The sequence below is a fragment of the Diceros bicornis genome, chromosome 10 (assembly GCF_020826845.1).
Source record: "Diceros bicornis minor isolate mBicDic1 chromosome 10, mDicBic1.mat.cur, whole genome shotgun sequence".
Classification (NCBI taxonomy): domain Eukaryota; kingdom Metazoa; phylum Chordata; class Mammalia; order Perissodactyla; family Rhinocerotidae; genus Diceros; species Diceros bicornis.
The window spans coordinates 35,348,664-35,368,504 of record NC_080749.1 but is presented as its reverse complement, the minus strand read 5'-3'; the positions used below and the strand labels follow the sequence as shown (position 1 = coordinate 35,368,504).

General features: G+C 35.0%; 1 protein-coding gene across 5 annotated transcripts in view; it reads right to left on the bottom strand.

Moving 5' to 3' along the window:
* RIF1 (replication timing regulatory factor 1) overlaps nt 1-19,841 on the bottom strand; it is a 55,752-nt gene that overhangs the window by 19,302 nt on the left and 16,609 nt on the right. For 2 of the 5 annotated variants that reach the window (XM_058548953.1, XM_058548955.1), the window contains 11 exons: nt 18,351-18,468; nt 17,262-17,435; nt 16,922-17,032; nt 16,168-16,230; nt 15,812-15,912; nt 13,416-13,502; nt 12,701-12,771; nt 12,283-12,463; nt 10,243-10,350; nt 9,726-9,875; nt 2,852-2,951 (listed from right to left, as the gene is read on the bottom strand). In XM_058548953.1, coding sequence (XP_058404936.1) covers nt 2,852-2,951; nt 9,726-9,875; nt 10,243-10,350; nt 12,283-12,463; nt 12,701-12,771; nt 13,416-13,502; nt 15,812-15,912; nt 16,168-16,230; nt 16,922-17,032; nt 17,262-17,435; nt 18,351-18,468 — 1,264 coding nt within the window. The remainder of the gene's footprint in view (nt 1-2,851; nt 2,952-9,725; nt 9,876-10,242; nt 10,351-12,282; nt 12,464-12,700; nt 12,772-13,415; nt 13,503-15,811; nt 15,913-16,167; nt 16,231-16,921; nt 17,033-17,261; nt 17,436-18,350; nt 18,469-19,841) is intronic. The other 3 variants (XM_058548954.1, XM_058548956.1, XM_058548957.1) reach the window with 3 other exon arrangements.

Genomic DNA, 19,841 nt, shown 5'->3' with positions numbered 1-19,841 from the left:
CAGATAGTAACTGTATAGTTCATAAACATCTATTTTCCACCTGTCCGGAGGATCCAGAAGTAGTGACATCTTAACAGCAATAAACAGATCTTGGTTTCTAAATGCCATTCTCAGTTAAAAGGAATCACGTTTCTTGGAGTTATGGTGCTAGGCTGGGGCAGAGAAAGTACAGGATGAGCCTGAATCTCTTATGCCAAAGTTCTCAAAGAATAATGGAAACATATGAAAAGGTCAAAGGAGCCAACAGGAGCATTAAATACTACCAGTAATGAATTATAAACCATTGAATAATAGAGATCTGTTGATAAAAATAAACAGAGCCAGCCCTGATGGCCCAGCGGCTCAAGTTTGGTGCTCACTGCTTCAGAGGCCCAGGTTCATGTCTCAGTCGCGGAACCACACCATCTGCCTGTCAGCTGCCATGCTGTGGCTGCGGCTCACAGAGAAGAGCTAGAATGACTTACAACTATGATATACAACCATGCACAGGGGCTTTGGGGAGAAAAAAAATAAGAGGAAGATTGGCAACAGATGTTAGCTCAGGGCGAATCTTTCTCTGCAAAAAAAACCTCCTAATGATCTTATATATAGATACATAACATAAAATAAATAAAATAAAATAAATAGAATAGAATAGAATAAACAGGGGACAAAGGAAGCTACACCTTACATTAGGATGTCACTTGTAACTAGAAGTGACTGGTGTCTAGCAGTGCTCAATAAACAACTGCAAAATGACTTATTGTGGGAATATAATGAAACAAAGCAGGGACAGCTTTTAGAGTTGATGTAATTCAAGACAAAAGAGATAGACATTCTGATACAAACTAATCTAATGTAATCAAATGAAACAGTATGAACTGTCACTTTAGATATCATAATCTTTTAGGCAAGAAGCATCAATGGATGATAAACTCATGGGTGAAAGCTTGCTGAGGAACAGGATATTTACATGGTCTCAAAGTATCCGCCACAAAACATTAATTTATTAATTTTAAGTATTTAATAATTTACAGTGGAAAATCTGGCAGATACCATCTTAACCAAATAGTAAATGTTAACATCACCAGTAATGGAACAAACTGACATTGTATGCCTCCTGATATAATGCACGGAAAAAAACAGAGCATTATTTATGCAGTATCCTTGTAAAGAAACGAATGAAACCTGACTCTAACCTTCAGGAAATACTGACAAACCGAGACTGAGTGACACTCAAAAAGTAACTCCCTCTGCTCTTCACTTTTGAAAGTCATGAATGACAAGACTCAGGAACTATTCCAGGTTGAAGACTTGTCTATAACATACTTTGAATGGTTCAGGAAAAATAAATAAATAAAATGTATAAATGAGGGGGCGTGAAAATGATAAGACAAATGCAATCAACTGTTAACTGAGGAATCTGAGTAAAAGATATGAAGTGTCTGTATATAACTCTTGCAATGTTCTTGAAAACTGAAATTATTACAATAAAAGTTAGCAAAAAAAACCCCAAAGTGATTCTGATGCATACCCATGAATAATAATAACTATTTCTTTTTAACTATTTCTAATTTTTGTTTCCTCACCTCCTGAACTTTTGCTGGCAGATTTTAGAAATCTCTCCCAGTTATCCATAAAATTTAACAGCAAGAACACCTCTTACAAGACAAAGAATGAAAAGACAAAGGACGTTTGTAATTGTGGGTTTACAGATCAAGGATGGACTGGATATTCAGTTAATTCTAATTCTTCAGAAGTAACAAAATAGGTACACTTATGTCAACACAGGGTTCATCATCTTGGCCTTATCAAACTTTTCAGAGCCACAAAGTGGCTTACAAAATAATTTCTAATATCATTTGTTATATAATCTTTTTATAGTTATGGTATTTAGAGATAATTTTATTTTTCTGACACACTGAGTAGGCCTGCTCAGCCCAAGATGGGGGGCCAAGATAAAAAATTCAAGCACATCTACAACCTACTTCTGTGGCATTGAGGCTGGGACACTCTGACCTGTAATACACCATAGACACTTAACATGTTTCTCTTTATTACTATTTAGTAAAAACTGAAACACTAAAAAATAAAAATAAAAATTCTAAAAATATTCTATGTTCTAGAAATCTTTACACTAATTCATCAATGATAGATCTTATTAAAGGGAAATTGAGTATGTTCCTAATCTTTAGAGGAGAAGTAATATCTTTAAACATCAACATTTTTCATCACCAGAAGGTTATTTCCTATATAATATGTACATATAATCACTAGTGGAAACATTTAATTTCAAAGAATTAGTAGGTTAAAACACGTATTAGAATATAATTTACAATTAACCAAGTCATGTAGTTTCAAAAATCAGACAGCTTATTACTATTTTAATTGTCCAATTTTAACTAAAATGGTAAAAACTGAGTAAAAATTTTTAGAATTATTTTAAATTTCCAGTAAAACCATAATCAATTAACTGCTGCTATGATTTCCTATTCAATTTAATGTCAACTCAATGATTATTTTAAATCAGGCTACCAAATAAAAACACTTTAATACATGTCAAAGTTTCTTATCCAGATAATTCCTTGGACCAGATGGAATAAGTAAAATCACTTGTATTATTATTATTTAGGCAATCTCTAAATACAATAGTATTTATCTTTCTGCATTATAAAAAGGAGTAAAGATATTTCCTGGGTAGTATGTGTGAGAGAAAGAGAAAGAGCATGTGAGCTCCCAGCATAGTAACTGACATGGTTATACAACATCAAAAGTACATAAAATGAGGTGGGAAAAGCTATTAGGATTTGCCCAGACAACATTTCCCATGTTTATGAAATATTGGGTAAACAAAAGTAAAGAAAATACTTACATTTAACTTTTGGCTGATATTTATTATTATATGGTGAGAAGTCGATGCAATCAACCATTACAGTAATAATATGAATGATCCTATCCAAGAACAACAAATTCTAGGAAAGAATAGTTACATATTATTATATTAGGATCTTTCAACTGCTGGCATAGTTTTCAAAAATAGTAATAAGCATCAACAAAAAAATATTAAGACTTTCATTCCCATACATGACATATAACAACACACCACATCATAGCTTACACCATATAAAAGCACATTAAGAATATGGTTATGGGGGCTGGCCCTGTAGCTGAGTGGTTACAGTTCCGTGTGCTCTGCTTTGGCAGCCCGGGTTCACGGGTTCGGATCCCAGGCAGGGACCAACTCCACTCATCAGCCATGCTGTGGAGGCATCCCACATACAAAATAGAGGAAGACTGGCACAGATGTTAGGTCAGGGCGAATATTCCTCACCAAAAAAAAAAAAGAATATGGTTACGAATATTTCCCAGTTAACTGCTCTGTGCCAAGTACTATACTTTTTGTTTCTCAACACCTATGGAAAATAATTCAGCTTTAAGATGCCCATAAAATTCAGCATACAAACCAATAAACTGAGAATGGAAGAGCTAAGGTTCATAATTAGATTCTTTATCAAATTCCTGTTGAAAATTACAAGTGTTCACTAAACCCAGCAAAAATAAAACAAAAAACGAAAAAGTAGCTAAGTGCCCTCATGCCCTTTCCTTTTCCTCCTCTAATCCAAGTGAAATACAAATAAACCCACAGAGCATCAGAAATTTTTCTGGAAGTTTTTTTTCACAAGTGGGGGAGACTAAAAACAGAACAAAGGAAATCCCAGCACCATGACTCAAAGAACACCTCAAAAATAGTGAGCTTTCCTAGCAGAACCTCTGAGTAAGAGAAGACACAGTGAGGGTTCTGAGAAAAAGATGTGATGGTTATTAAAAAAGCAAATGGCTAAATGAAAAATCTCTAAAACAGTTGCACTTTCTTCTTCCTTTATCCTTCATTATCTTCCACTGTCCACTTCACTGGACTAATTCACATGTCTGCCCCCAAAAACAGCCACCCCCGATGGGTGTTAAGGGCCAGAAGAAGGAAGACAGTGCCCCTGTTAATCTATGAAAACCATGTGGAAGGTCAGTCCAGATAATCTACACACTTCCATTAAAAAAAAAAAAAGAAAATTGTTCAAGTTCCAGGTGGTCCCTTCTTGCTCACAATTACAGGATGCCTATAACTAAATTTGCTATCAAAGCCATAAAAATAGAGGTTCTCTCCTGGTTAGGAAATACACTCCAACTACCAACATTGTTTAATATTAACCTTTAATGAAAAATATGCACAATCACCAGGAGAACCAGTACCATGAAGAAGGTGTGATAAATACCAACAAAACTAATCCATGAGGAAAGAGCTAATAACAGAAACAGAAGAAAACGAGTATCCTCAAAGGTAAAAGGAAATCATACCTACTTACAAACACTAAATGTAAAAACAAAACCATTATAAAACACCTCAGCATTTAAACTGCAAAGGAATGGAGAAAGAAATATCAAGCTCCCAGAAAGCAGTACCAAACCAAAGCAAAACACAAACACATACAGAGAAAGAAAAGTAAGGGACACAGAAGACAAGCCCAAAAGGTCTAACAACCATCTAAAATGGTACTCAGAAAGAAGGCCCAGGAGCACCACTAACGCCAAGGCCATTTTCCTGAGATGAAGGCATAGCACTGTAGATTGAAAGGGCATATCAAGTACTTAAAAGAGCAATTTAAAAAGCTGCCCCAAGAAATACCCTGGTGAAATATCTAAGTTCCAAAGACAATAGAAAAATTCTAAAACTTTACAGGACAAAAAGGAGGTTAACCAAGAAGAAGAAAAAAAGAATAGTACCAAACTATGCATTTGCAATAGCAGAAGCTGTAACAAATGAACATTTACTTCAAAATCCTGTGATATACATTTTCTGGACCTAAAAATCATTACTAATCAATTGATTGCATATTAAATAAGAAGATACCAGCCTTATACACATAAGTTTGCTGACAATTAGTCCTTTTTCTTCCTCAAAGAATTTGTAAAATACAGTGATGCAAAACAAGGAGGAAAAAAGGAGATATAAGAAACAAAGCCGAGACACAAAATATCTTCAGTTTTTGAATAAATATTTGTTTTCCAAGTTTTATGGTACCCCATATAATAATATACTAACTATAACTAAAGTTCAGATTTGTAAACAAAACCTGGAAGGTGGCAAGTATAAAAATTTGTGGAGAGCCGGCCCTGTGGCTTAGCGGTTAAGTGCGCACGCTCCGCTGCTGGCGGCCCGGGTTCGGATCCCGGGCACGCACCGATGCACCGCTTCTCCGGCCATGCTGAGGCCGCGTCCCACATACAGCAACTGGGATGTGCAGCTGTGACATACAACTATCTGCCGGGGCTTTGGGGGAAAAAATAAATAAATAAAAATTAAAAAAAAAAAAAATCTTAAGATTTGTAAACAAAACCTGGAAGGTGGCAAGTATAAAAATTTGTGGAGAGCCGGCCCTGTGGCTTAGCGGTTAAGTGCACGCGCTCCGTTGCTGGCGGCCCAGGTTTGGATCCCGGGCGCACATCAACGCACCGCTTCTCCGGCCATGCTGAGACTGCGTCCCACATACAGCAACTAGGAGGATGTGCAGCTATGACATACAACTATCTACTGGGGCTTTGGGGGAAAAATAAATAAATAAATAAAATTAAAAAAAAAAAATTGGTGGAATAGTGATATCATATCAATGTGTTCACTGGCTGGGGTAGAATGTTATGGATATTAACTCTTCAAATTTGACAGATAATAAGTTTTAAGAGTAGTATCTGCAAAAAACAGGATATATAATATAGAAAACATAAGACTTAAAACATAAAGCTTAATTAAAATGTTATGTAAAGAGAAAAAAGAAAAAAGACAAGATGTTAACAATAAGAACATACACTATATTTCTTATTATATATGAGAAGTTTGAATACACTTATTAAAACAGACTCCCATATTTACTTATATACTACATAAGACACAGAAAGGTTAAAATAAATTGATAGATATATACAAAGAAAATCCTAAATCTACACAATAGAATAATGTATAACAATAAGTGAATGAACTCAGTGAAACACAACATGGATGAACCTTCCAACAATAACACTGAGCCCAAAAGACAGAAAGTATTAATTTTATTCATATAAAATTCAAAAAAGGGGCAATGTTAAACAAATGTATATAGTATGTGTGTGTGTACAGTAAAAATATTTTAAAAACCCCTGATGATTATCAAAAAAGTCAGAATAGTAATTCACTCTTTGGGGAGAGAAGGGCATTGTGATTCAAAATGCACAGAGGAGCCTCTGAGGTGCTGACAATGTTCCCTTAACTGACCTTGGTGGTGGCTGCACATGTGTTTCATTATAACAATTTGTTAAACTGCACAGAAACTGTTTTATGCAATTTTCTCTATATTGCTCAGTAAGTTTTTTTTTTCAGTAAGTTATTTTAAAAAAGATGACACAAATTCCCAAAATGGTATATTAATTTCAAGTTGGTAAAATTCAAGAAAAAGGCAGTCAAGAGGAACTCATTACCATGAAGACATAATAGTCACGAACCTTTATGTGTGACAATATAGCATCAAAATAAATAAGCATGTTTTAAGTATATCAAATTCACAGAGAGACACTTGAATCAAAAGTCTCTTAGAAATGAACAACCATAAAACTACCACAAGAGTTAGAGGATAGATCCCAAAATTAGAAGCCATATAGACAATCCTCTCTGATCATAATATGAAACCAGAAATTAATGATAAAATAGCCACACACACTCATGAACTATACTCTTAAATGAATAAGCACCCTTCTAAATAACCCTGTTATAAAAAGACATCAAAACTCATGCTGTTTACTGATAGCAAATATAAGAATAGTCTTAGATGCATACATTGGAAAAGATGAAAAAAGGCAAGCTTTCAGACTTCAGCTAGAAAAATAACCCAGAAAATAGAAAAAAAAAAACAGTATATATAAGACAAAATTTAAAAATTAGAAATCCATCTTCTCAGACTTTTTAATGCATTTTAATATTCTTTTTAAAAATACTGGCATAATTCTGGTTATTATATTTTGATACGAAAGAATCTGTCAGAGGGCTTTAAAAATGTAGTGAGGGAGGCCGGCCCGGTGGCACAAGCGGTTAAGTGCACGCGCTCCGCTGAGACAGCCCGGGGTTCGCCAGTTTGGATCCTGGGTACGCACTGACGCACTGCTTGGCAAGCCATATAAAGTGGAGGGAGATGGGCATGGATGTTAGCCCAGGGTCAGGCTTCCTAAGCAAAAAGAGGAGGGTTGGCAGATGTTAGCTCAGGGCCGATCTTCCTCACACACACACAAAAAAAAATGTAGTGAGGATCAATAAAATAAAACTAAATGCTGGGTTTTTTCGAAGACTTAAAATAGGTAAACCTTTGATTATCAAGTTCAACCAAGAAAACAGGAATAAAACTTAAGGACAAAAAAGAACAATATAACTATAGATATGGTATTCTTCTTACACTATTCAAATTGTTGAAGAACACAGCAAACATTATTACTTTCTAAATCATTCAAGAGCTTAGTATCTCTGCAATATAAACAATGGACAATGAGAAAGTCCAGTCTCACTGATGAAGATATACACCAAAATCTTAAAACACTAATGTGCGATGTTTTAAAAGAATTTCACTATAACCAAGAAGAATATCCCAAGGACACAAGACTGGTTCAACATAAAGAAATTAGCAACAGCTTTTCTATACTCCAGTAACAACCAAATACGGGCAGGGTGAGAGGGTACAGGGAAGACCACGATGGGGGGGGGGGGGGACTGTGTGACCATTTATAATAGTTGAAAAATAGCTTTAAAAATACCCAAAATCAAGCAAGTTAGTTAGGTTTACTTGAGAAGAACAAAATACATGAACACAATTATTCCTGGATGGAAAGATTCAACATTGTAAAGATGTAAATTCTTTTCCAAATTAATCTATAAATTCAAGGTAACTAACCAATGCCAAGCAAAATCTCAACAACAGGTTTTATAAAACCTAACAGATTCTAAATTCTACCGGAAGAGAACAAAGATGTAAGCCTAACCAAGACAATATTTAAAAGGTGAAAAGTGAGGGTCAATCTTCTCCCTAACAGTTATAAAAACATTCAACAAATTCACTCTCTATGTGCCAGATAAAAGTCAGGAACACACATCACCAAGATGAAATGCTCCTAACCCCACAGAGGGTGCGTGAAGTAACGTAACGAAGTACAAAAACCATTTTGAGATAAGTGCCAAAATGGAAGTAACAAGGTGCTATGATAGAAATTAAAAAGACTAATGACGTTAAGATTCCTTGGAAAAGGTAACACAAGCCTCATGGGCAGTTGTAAGCAGTTCAGATTTTTATTCCGAAAGCTACAGAAATGTTTTAAGAAGAGTGACAAAAAAAGAAGAGTGACAAGACCTAGTTTACATTTTTGAAGTCACTCTGATAAATTCTTTTAAAGCTCAAGGTTTTTTTTTTGAGGAAGATTGGCCCTGCGTTAACATCTGTTGCCAATCTTTTTCTTTTTTCTCCCCAAAGCCCCAGTACATAGTTGTGTATCACAGCTGTAGAGTTGTAGCTCTTCCACGTGGGACGCCACCTGAGCATGGCTCGACGAGCAGTTAACAGGTCTGCTCCCAGCATCCGAACCGGCAAACCCCAGCCTGCTGAAGCGGATTGTGCAAACTTAACTGCTACGCCACTGGGCTGGCCCCCACTTTGACAAATTCTGTCATATCGAAAGATAATAATAAGAATTGTGCAAGTATTTTTAAAAAGATGATATGATAAATGCACTAAAAAATCTGAAAAGATGGATTTCTAGCTCTTGATAGGTATCTCTATTCTTCTCACCAGTGGGACCACTATTAAGAGCCAGAAATCCATCTAATTTCAGATGAAAAAAGCATGCATCAGAAAATTCAACTGGTTGGGGCCGGCCCCGTGGCTTAGCGGTTAAGTGCGCGCACTCTGCGACTGGCAGTCCAGGTTCTGATCCCGGGCACGCACTGATGCACCACTTCTCCGGCCATGCTGAGGCAGCATCCCACATACAGCAACTAGAAGGATGTGCAGCTATGACATACAACTATCTACTGGGGCTTTGGGGAAAAAAAAGGAGGATTGGCAATAGATGTTAGCTCAGAGCCGGTCTTCCTCAGCAAAAAGAAGATTAGCATGGATGTTAGCTCAGGGCTGATCTTCCTCACAAAAAAAAAAGAAAATTCAACTGGTAAGAACACTGTATTCATGTACGAACATGAGTATCAATATGTAAATTATGTGTAAATACAAAGAAAGAGGTCTATTCTAGAATGATACATAAACTATTGACAGCAGTTGTCCTTTTCATTGAGTAAGGGAAAGAGGAGTGAAAACAGACCTACATTTTTAAGCCTACAGACTTTCAAAGGATTGACCTTAACGATCTAACAGATAGATATGAGACAGTAAGGTCGAGACAGCAAGGTCCTTGTATTATTAATCTAGAATGGCACAGGCACAAGCAGGTACACAACAGAGTAGTAAGAGTGCATCATCGTTAATGGTCCTGAAAAACGGACCCGAAACACAGATCTTAGAATCCAAAGACACAAAGTTGTTTCCTAAAGCTGTTAACTTGTTGTATATATTAACTTAGTTACTCATCAACTAAAAGTAGTAGTAAATGATAGTTCACAAACGCTGTGTTTCATTTACTTGAAAAGAATCCTTTAAATACAAAAAAGGTCAGTATAGGGATAAACTCACTGACAGGCCTTCATCTTCCAAACCAGATATTATCTTGGAAGAAAGTTCCTCACAGCACAAATTCTCTTCTGCAGTTGCCACCAAAGCAGCACAGCGGGCAAATGCTCTGTATAATTCTGACCAAGTTCTAAGTAAGGTCTTCATGGTGGCCTAACAATAATAAAGAAGAAATTTAAAAATGTGTATCTACATATCAAACGCCTAATAGAATACAACTTAACATTTTAAAAAACACTGTAAGATTTAAGGTGTCATTGAAGACACTACTGTAGGGCAGTAACTTCCCCCCGCCATGGAGTTCAAATTGAAGAATTTTAACAATGCCACAATACTAGCAATTATCAAATGTCAAGAGGAACTTCCATCCTCCTTTACCATTTTCCTTTCCCCTAAGCCGATTAAAAGTCATAAGGAAGTCTTATTTTAGGAAAAATTACTGTTGGAGTTCATTATAAAGGGTGAAATAATATTTTCAGAAAAATGTAAATTCCTCAAGTAAAATCTGACATTGCCTTACCGCTGGAAATGTCTGTACTGAAAAAATATGGTTTATTGGTAAAGTCAATGCACCATAGATGGCACTAAAATTATGTTCTAAGGCATCACCTTGATTCACTTCATTGGTCTGAAACAAGAAAAATAATGAAGAAGTTAGACAAATTACCATCTAATTTTAGTCATAAGTAGCGACATCTTACTACATGTAGTGAGTAGAATTGTGTCCTCCAGTACTGAGATGTTCAAGAGACGGTGAACTCCAAACCTCGCTAACTGAATGTGACCTTATTTGGAAATAGGGTCTTTGTAGATGTAAACAAGTAAAAATGAAGTCATGCAGGATTAGGGTGGGCCCTAATCCAGTCACTGGTGTTCTTCTAAGAAAAGGGGAAGACACAGGGAAGAATGCCACGTGAAGGAGGAGGCTGAGACTGCAGCAATGTGCCTACAAGCCAAGGAACATCAAGAATTACCACCTAAGGGCCGGCCCATGGCTTAGCGGTTAAGTGCGTGCGCTCCGCTACTGGCGGCCCGGGTTCGGATACCGGGCTCGCACCAATGCACCGCTGCTCTGGGCCATGCTGAGGCCACGTCCCACATACAGCAACTAGAAGGATGTGCAACTATGACATACAACTATCTACTGGGGCTTTGGGGGTGGGGGGGGAAGGGAGGAGGATTGGCAATAGATGTTAGCTCAGAGCCGGTCTTCCTCAGCAAAAAGAGGAGGATTAGCATGGATGTTAGCTCAGGGCTGATCTTCTTCACAAAAAAACAACAACAACAACAACAACAAAGAATTACCACCTGAATTGACCACCTGAAGCTAACACAGAGACATGGAACAGATTTTCCCTCAGAGCTCCAGGAGAAACCAACCCTGCCAACACTCTGATTTTTGGATTTCTGGTCTTCAGAGCTATAACAGAATAAATTCCTGTTGTTTTAAGCCACCAGTTTGTGGTAATTTGTTACAGCAACCCTGGGAAACAACGCACTATGTTTAAGTCCTAAAAAGAATCCCAGAAGTGACTCCAAAATCTTTTACTATACATAGAAGGTAGCATTCAAGCAAGGACTTTTAAAAAGGGTCTCTGTTATCCCTGAAACAGTAGGAAGCTATTTAGGAAAGTAAACTTTTTTCTTCCAGAATATGTTCAATGGTGTGTTGGCTTGAGTAGCCAAAATAAGGGCTACTGCACCATCACCTAATAAATTCTTGGGAGTCTTCACTTTATTTGAGAGTTACAGCAGAATATTTCCAAAAGAATAATTTGATTTCAAAATTGATAAAACGGGGCCGGTCTGGTGGCACAAGCAGTTAAGTGTGCGCGCTCCGCTGCAGCGGCCCCGGGTTCACCGGTTCGGATACTGGGCGCGCACTGACGCACTGCTTGGCAAGCCATGCTGTGGCGGTGTCCAATATAAAAGTGGAGGAAGATGGGCACGGATGTTAGCCCAGGGCCAGTCTTCCTCAGCAAAAAAAGAGGATTGGCAGATGTTAGCACAGGGCTGATCTGCTCACACACACACACACACACACACAAAAAAAAAGATTGATAAAACAGCTGGTGAACCATTAATAATGACAGAACTTGAGCTCCACACTCTGCCATGATTGCCACTTTTGTAAGCATTTAAATGTAAGACTTACTCAACAGATTACTGATTTAGGAACAACTATATAACTCTGAGGTATCACCAACGTGGCTTGACCATGAGAATCCTAAGGATATACAGTCTAGTCAAGATGACCGTTATTCTCCATAGTACAAATACTGAAAGAATCCAAGATATAAATATGAGAACTGTATGTATCATATTACCTGGACCTGTTTAGTCCCAATTAAGTTATACTTTTTTGAATAAGGCAGAACTGCAATGAAAAGAAATCAACTAATCTAAAGAGTAGAAAATTAATCAATCCCACAGGAAAAAGTACTGAATATCTTCTATTCAAATTCAAAGTTCTATTCACTTCCCCATGTGCTCTAACAAGAAACAAAAGAAAAATATTTCTTAAATTTGGGGGGAAATATGTAGCAGACTTATATCATACCTGATTAATCAATTCAGTTAATGGGGTGATTATAATACTCCACATTCTCCAGAGATGCTCCTTGTTTTCCAACTGCTTTGCATTTTGATTAATAACATTTAAAACAGAGTCACTGAAAGCTAGTGGTGAAGTTGGACCAGAAAGAACACAGCCTACAAGCGTTTCCAGATTGAGAAAAAACCTAAGAAAAAATTTTGAATCATGCATTAACCTATACTTTTTGCCAAAATACATTAATTATACTATTAGAAAATTCTAAAAATAACTGACAAAGAAACAAGAAATGATGAATTCCAAGTCTTCTTTTGATTTTTTAATTTTTAAAAAATTTACAATCTAGTATTTAACTCAAAAGGATCTCATTTATCACATAACAAACTTTTCAAAATAAACAATATATAGTTTCAGTTTAAATTACCTTTCATCTTCTACACATTCCAAGAGATTATTGTTGAAAATTAATTGAATTAAGAACAAAGCAGGAGTTCCCTGAAGAAAGATGGGAGATTGTAGTCAATCTTGTTACAAAGAGCACAATCTTCTTGTTACGCTTATTTTCTAAAATCACTTATATGAAATACAATCCTTTTAAGCTTGAGAAATTTAACTTTTGTCATTAATTATGATATGACAAAGATGATAGCAAATGTATTTCCATAAACGACACACAAAAATCAAGCTCTTTATATTTTAAGCATAGCTGTTCCACCTATATGAGCAAATGAGGAATGGTGATAGATTCCAGGTATAAAAAGAACATTAATTAAAAACTTGCTGGACCAACAATACCTACAACCTGCAGATATTAAGTACACTTCACCATAATAAAGCCAATGTTACTAAGCTTACAAAATTTTTAACAGTAACCAGCACTGTTATTACGTACAAGCCAATAGAAAACTTTCCTTCTGGAACCCTTTGTTTAATCCAAGAAAATAGTTCCATTAATAGTGCCATATTTAATTCTTTCCATTAATTTATTACTTCATCTATCACTTTTCTCCTTTAACACAATCAGCATATCCAAAGCCAATTCTCTTGGAATTTTACAATCTAAGTTTAAGAAAAGGAAATATGATGGAACTTCTTTTTTTGACTAATTTTAATCATATCATCACATTTAAGATACTTGCATTAAGAATATCCATATTAGCAACCTGATATGCTGGTGAACCTAATACTTTCTGAGGAAGTCCTTTAATTGTAATTTCCATGAGGACCTAAGAAAGATAAAAGATTTTACTGTAAATCAGCCATAAAAATAGTACTTTACATAGTGAAAATCTAGTAGTATTAACTATGTTTTTAATTTAACAATTTATTATAAATAATATTCATTCATTAAGGTAAATACACTCTCATTAGTTTAAAAACAGTAATGTTCATATATCAATGTGAATACAGTTGCGTTAGTTTAAAAAGTTCTAAATACAGAAATATAAGAAATAAAGTGACAAAATACTTCTTTCTCTCCAGGGATAATCAATGCTATCAGTTTAGAGTTTATTTTTCTAGACTGTCTAAATTTCCACATATGTAAGTAGAGAAGCGTAACTTCCTGAGCTGGCTGTCATTTTCTTTTATATCATTAATGATATATTGTGAGATACTCCGGAACTGATCTTCTTCATTTGACTGTGTTATGGAGTTTTTACATCAATATATGTAGACACATTCTTAACTGCTATATGAAAAAGTGCAGTTTTTTCAAACATTTTTCTATTAATGGCCATTGAGGCTATTTCTATTTTTTTATACTACAAAAAAGAAATTCTGCAATGAATTATGTACTCACTAGTGCCAGAAGCAAATATTTCCAAGAACTGCTAACTAGAAGCTGGGTCTAAGACACACCTCTCAAATGTGACAGAGCCTACCAAATTGCTGTCCAAAAATATTACCATACTGGTATTAACCTGAACTATATAACTTAACAATGATACGACAAAAAGGGTTATGCTAGTGAAAATATGCTTTCACATATTCTTATGTGAAGCAGATACCAATTACAATAATAATAAATAGCATTTGCTAACTCATTTATTTTGTTCCTGGCCCGTATTGCTCTGCACGTATCAACTCAAATAATTACTAATACTACATTCCCTCTTTACAAGAGTCAAGAGAATAGATAAATTGCCCAAGTTCATTCCGCTAATAAATAGCTGGGCTGACACTATAAAAAACAGTATAGAGATTCCTCAAAAAATTAAGAATAGAACTACCATATGATCCAGCTTTCCACTGCTGGGTATTTATCAAAAGATCATGAAAACGCAAATGTGTAAAGATACATGCACTCCTATGTTCACTGCAGCATTATTCACAATAGCCAAGACTTGGAAGCAACCTAAGTTCCCATCAACGGATGAATGGATAAAGAAGATGCGGTATATATACACAATGGAATACTACTCAACCATAAGAAACAATGAAATTTGGCCATTTGTGACAACATGGACCGACCTTGAGGGTATTATGCTAAGCAAAATAAGTCAGAGGGAGAAAGTCAAATACCATATGATCTCACTCATAAGTAGGAGGTAAAAACAACAGACAATTACATAGAGACAGAGAGTGGACTGGTGGTTACCAGAGGGGAAGGGGGGAGGGAGGAGGGCGAAAGGGGTGTTTCGGCACATGTGTGTGGTGAGAGATTGTAATGAGTCTTTAGGTGTTGAACATGACATAATCTACACAGAAAGGGAAATATAACAATGTACACCTGAAAAAAAATATATCTAAGTTGGCAATAGTCAATTTAATTCTATAAGAAAAAAGAAATGTTTATGCTTTATTTATGTAAGACAGAAATGTTTATATCTGTTATTTGAACTTTGGCTTTACAATAATATAAATGAGTCACATGACTTACGTCTACTTTAAGAATTTTATCAACTAATAAAACACTGAAAAATGAAACAAACAAATAAGTAAATAAATAAATAGCTGGGATGAGATTCAACCTACTCTGCTCCAGAGCCCTTGCTATTAACCACTATGCTCTACTGCCACAGCAGTTATTACTGTCACAGTACATAGAGGAAACAGACTCAGAAAGAATTTTGGGAGACTATTATAAAAAGTATGCCAATTTGCTTTTTCCTTCTCTACTATTTAGAATTAAAAAGGTGTTTAATACCAAAGTCATTAAATGCAAAAGCTCCATAAGATTATTACCAGGTATTTAAAAAAATGTACAATTAGTGAGGCTCAGCAATTTTGTCATAAAATTAGTGTTCATCTGGGTTTTTTTCAGTTCAAGTTTCATGTCCTTTACACCATTTTCTCTGTATGGCTTATTATTTTTTTTTCCACATTGAAAGATTTTTGTAGTTGTCGTTGTAGTCATTTACTTTATTAAGATTTCACATGACTCTGAAGTCAATAGAATAGCATTTATTACAGAGCTGAATTGCTAATACTTAATATAAAATGTCTTTCCAAATCCTGATCTGTGCAAATATCAATATAAAATTCAATTTCAGAATATAGTTTTTAAATTTCAGCACATAGGTATTATACTTACCAGTGTTTTCGATACAGGAAATACTTCTGACTTCACTATGCTTTCCAAAGATTTTAATAAGAGGGTCAAAACTTCAGAACCTGGTTTCTCTTTTTTGTTACCTATTAAAAAGCAAAAGGAGGGGTGTAGTTCTAAACATGTAGGTATTTTAGGGGTGAAAATACAGTATTTTTAAGAGTAAAAATATACAGTTATGAAAAACTAATTTTTTACTAAATCAACAAAGTGCTTTGTTTAAAAGTAAAGTCTGAAAGCTATGATACTTCAGAAATGATTTTAAAACAAATTTTATATATGAAAGCCAAACAATTCGCTGAGTGCTATAAAAATCATTTGATCAGTTTCATAGTGCTTACCTGATTCAATAACTGACTTTACCAAGCTAATTAGCTCCTTCCAAATAGCATTGACAACTGCATCTGTCAAAATAAAAAGAACTTTAGAATGAAGTAGATGACTATAAAACTCTCTCCCTTTCATCTTTATACTAAAAAGAACTGAACAATACTTAATAATTTAGCATACAATTCTCCTTGTAATATTCAACCTTTTGATCAGTTTATAAAACACTATCACTTCATTTTTGTTTAAAGAAAGAAATGTGCTTTTTCAAAAGGACAGTAACATTTACACTGGGTCATGTAACTAAGGGTAATTATTTTCTTTTTTTCTACCATGTGTATTTTCTATATTTTAAGACAAGGAAAAACAAAGATTCAGAAGGATACCTGAAAACCACTAGAAAAAAATCTCCCAGCCAGTTAAATAGCAAACTATTTAATTTTAAAATTTCTTCTCCTCATTATTTGATAGTTTATAGAACACAGGAGTTTAGGTATAGATGCAGGAGCCATAGAGCCCAGGTCTAAATCATAGCTCCACCACTTACTATCTAACTTTGCACAAGTTAATTACTTCCCTGTACAATGCAATTTCCTCATCTGCAAAATGGACTAACACAGAATGTTACTGTGAGGATTAAATGAATTATATGTAAAGCTCTTGAGTCGCAATCTAACCAATAGGTGACTCTAATATAAATATTTGCTATTTTCTTTTCTCTTTAAACACAGGTTTAAACAAATAAAAAATCTTCTCTCAAATACTTACCAGAAGCATCTTTTCCAACTGCAAGAAAGCTATCATGAACAGCAGTGATAAGTGTATTTGCATGTTTGGAAAAAAAAGAAGAGCTGCTGATTAACGGATACTCGAGTGGTTCTAAAAGAGGGAGAAAAAGAGACTTATGCAAAACCAAAGCTTTACGAAATAAATTTCTCAATATAAAATTTTACGTAGTCCAATGTGTTTTCTATTAAAAAGATTCATACTTATTTCATATATAATTACAAAATATTTTGGCTGTGGGGAAATAACACCTCTCCTCATCCCAATGCACTATGTTCTGAACTGTTTTAATAATTGAAATTATTTTTAAAATATTAAATACCTAAGCTCAGTACAAGTTTGTTTTGCTTAGCAAAACTCAAGACTTCTGGACCCAACAAAAAATGAAGCAACATTTCAAGTCCCAAAAGTTGAATAGAGGGGATTGTGGCCATTCCACCAAAACTGGAATTCAAGTTCATCCGAGGAGTTCCAGGGGCTCCATATGGGGAAGCACCTTAAAACAAAAAAAAAAGTTATTTAAGCTTAAATTAGCTATCTAAATAAATATATTTCATTTCATTTCTATGAAACAGACCTTTAAAAGTAAACGGTTTCTTTCTCAAATAAAAGTTGAGTTTTTTTAAAAGCCCCCAAAGTTCCTAATCAAATAATCTTACTAGGTTAAGAACAAGATTAGTGTCACACACCATGCACATGAAGATAATTCTCAGGTATTATTCCATACCTTGAAATATTAATAAGCAGACATTCCTGAAACTTAAATATAAAAATTTGACTCAGAATAGTTAATATAAAACAATAATAATAAGTAAACAACTTTCTTTCAATGGTATACACACTAAACCACATCTCTTACATCTGCTAGGATCTGTTGTTTTTATTTATTTATTTTTTTTGTGAGGAAGATCGGCCCTGAGCTAACATCCGCGCAATCCTCCTCTTTTTGCTGAGGAAGACTGGCCCTGCGCTAACATCTGCACCCATCTTCCTCCACTTTATGTGGGATGCCGCCACAGCATGGCCTGACAAGGGATGCATCAGCGCCCGCCCGGGATCCGAACCCCAGCCGCGAGCAGTGGAGTGCAAGCTCTTAAGTGCAAGCACTTAATCGCTACGCCACGGGGCTGGCCCGGATCTGTTGTTTTTAATAATAGCCCTAAGCTTCCGGTTCTGAAACAAACACAATAGAATGTACATCACATAATGCGTTGGAAGAAAGTTGATCTTTTCCAACTACAACAATGCAATACACACAGAAAACAATCAATCAGGAATACATAACGGATTTTCTGATAAGGGAGCCAAATTACGAAGTGCTTCATTTTATGTGAATAACACTGAGCAAAGCCTTCATTCGAAGTCTTTTGAAAAAAAAAAGAAGAAAAAAACAAGTATGTCTACCTCTTACCTTTGTGTACAGGAGTCACAGGATTTAAACCTGGAGAACTTGCTATACGAGATGAACTGCCTTGAGGTGAAGCATTAGAATCAATGCTTATTGTGCTTTGAATCAGAGGCACACAAACCTATTGGGGTAAAAAAAAAAAAAAAGTGGTGGGGGGGAACTATCTGTAAACTGCATAATTGTCATACTTTTTTAAAGTCTTGCATAATACAGTTAAATTTCTTTACGAAGCAGTCTAAATTCTTTTGCTATGTTGAATTTTATTGGCTGTTTCAACGCACAGGCTAAAAACTGAAATTTGGAAAAGCAAAAATTTTTATTACAACTGTATTTGCCCTAAATGTATACTATCTATAAACTTCAGTTCTAAATTCCAGATGGAAAATTATACACATAAATAACTTTTGCAAATAACATCTACCTGAGTTTTAACGCTATTGGTAGACAGACTGGTTTTAAACTTTTTAAAAACACACCCTAAGAAAATATGAACTAAGACAACTTCAAGTTCATTTCGAAGACCACTCCAGTACCAGTCAAATCTATCCAATGAATAAATTATGCTAATGAGTATGTGGGACAACTGGATAAAATTAGCCTACTAGGACCTTATAATGGTAGAATTTAGAAAAATTATGATCCCAATTACATATTACTATCAATGACCAATTTCACTTAGTTCATGCTCTATCCAGTTTAAAACCCTTAAAATATTAACTAAAAATTTAAAAAGAACTTGCTAAAAAACTCAAGTATATTTATTATAAGTCTCCCTTTCCAAGAACACATTCACTGCTATGCAGTTATTTATACAGATGAGAGGACAAGGACCACATATCCAAAAGTAAAATGTGTAGACATGTGCCACATTAACAATATTTCAGTCAACAACAGACCACATATACGACGGTGGTTCCATAAGATTAATACCATATAGCCTAGGTGTGTAGTAAACTATATCATCTATGTTTGTGTGGTAAGTATACTCTACAATGTTTGGACAACAATGAAATTGCCTAATAATGCATTTCGCAGAACATATTCTCGTTGTTAAGTCATACATGACTATATTCCAAAATCCAAGATGAGCAATAAAGAAATGAAAAAGATAAAATTCATCAGAGCTATCCTTTTTTACTTAACTGTAAAAAAAATTCAGAAACCAAGGAGGGGATTAATTACAAAGACAAGGAGGTATAAGTAAGATTGAGTCTTATATTGAAAGGCCAGAGGGGATATAAAAAGCTAAAGGAATTTGTAAACTCATTTGTAACAATATTGAAAAGCTATGATGGGAATAAATGATTGGTTATCACTATGTAGCCTAAAAAAGAAGATTCAAAAAATAAGAATTAATCCAACTTTGTATTTACCCAGTGTAGCACTTGATTTCTATTTCAGTAATGCTGATTCTACTCTCAATTATAAGAATAGATATTTGAGTGTACATTGATTGAAAAGCTTTTAGAAGCTCCATTTCAGACAGGTGGAGAA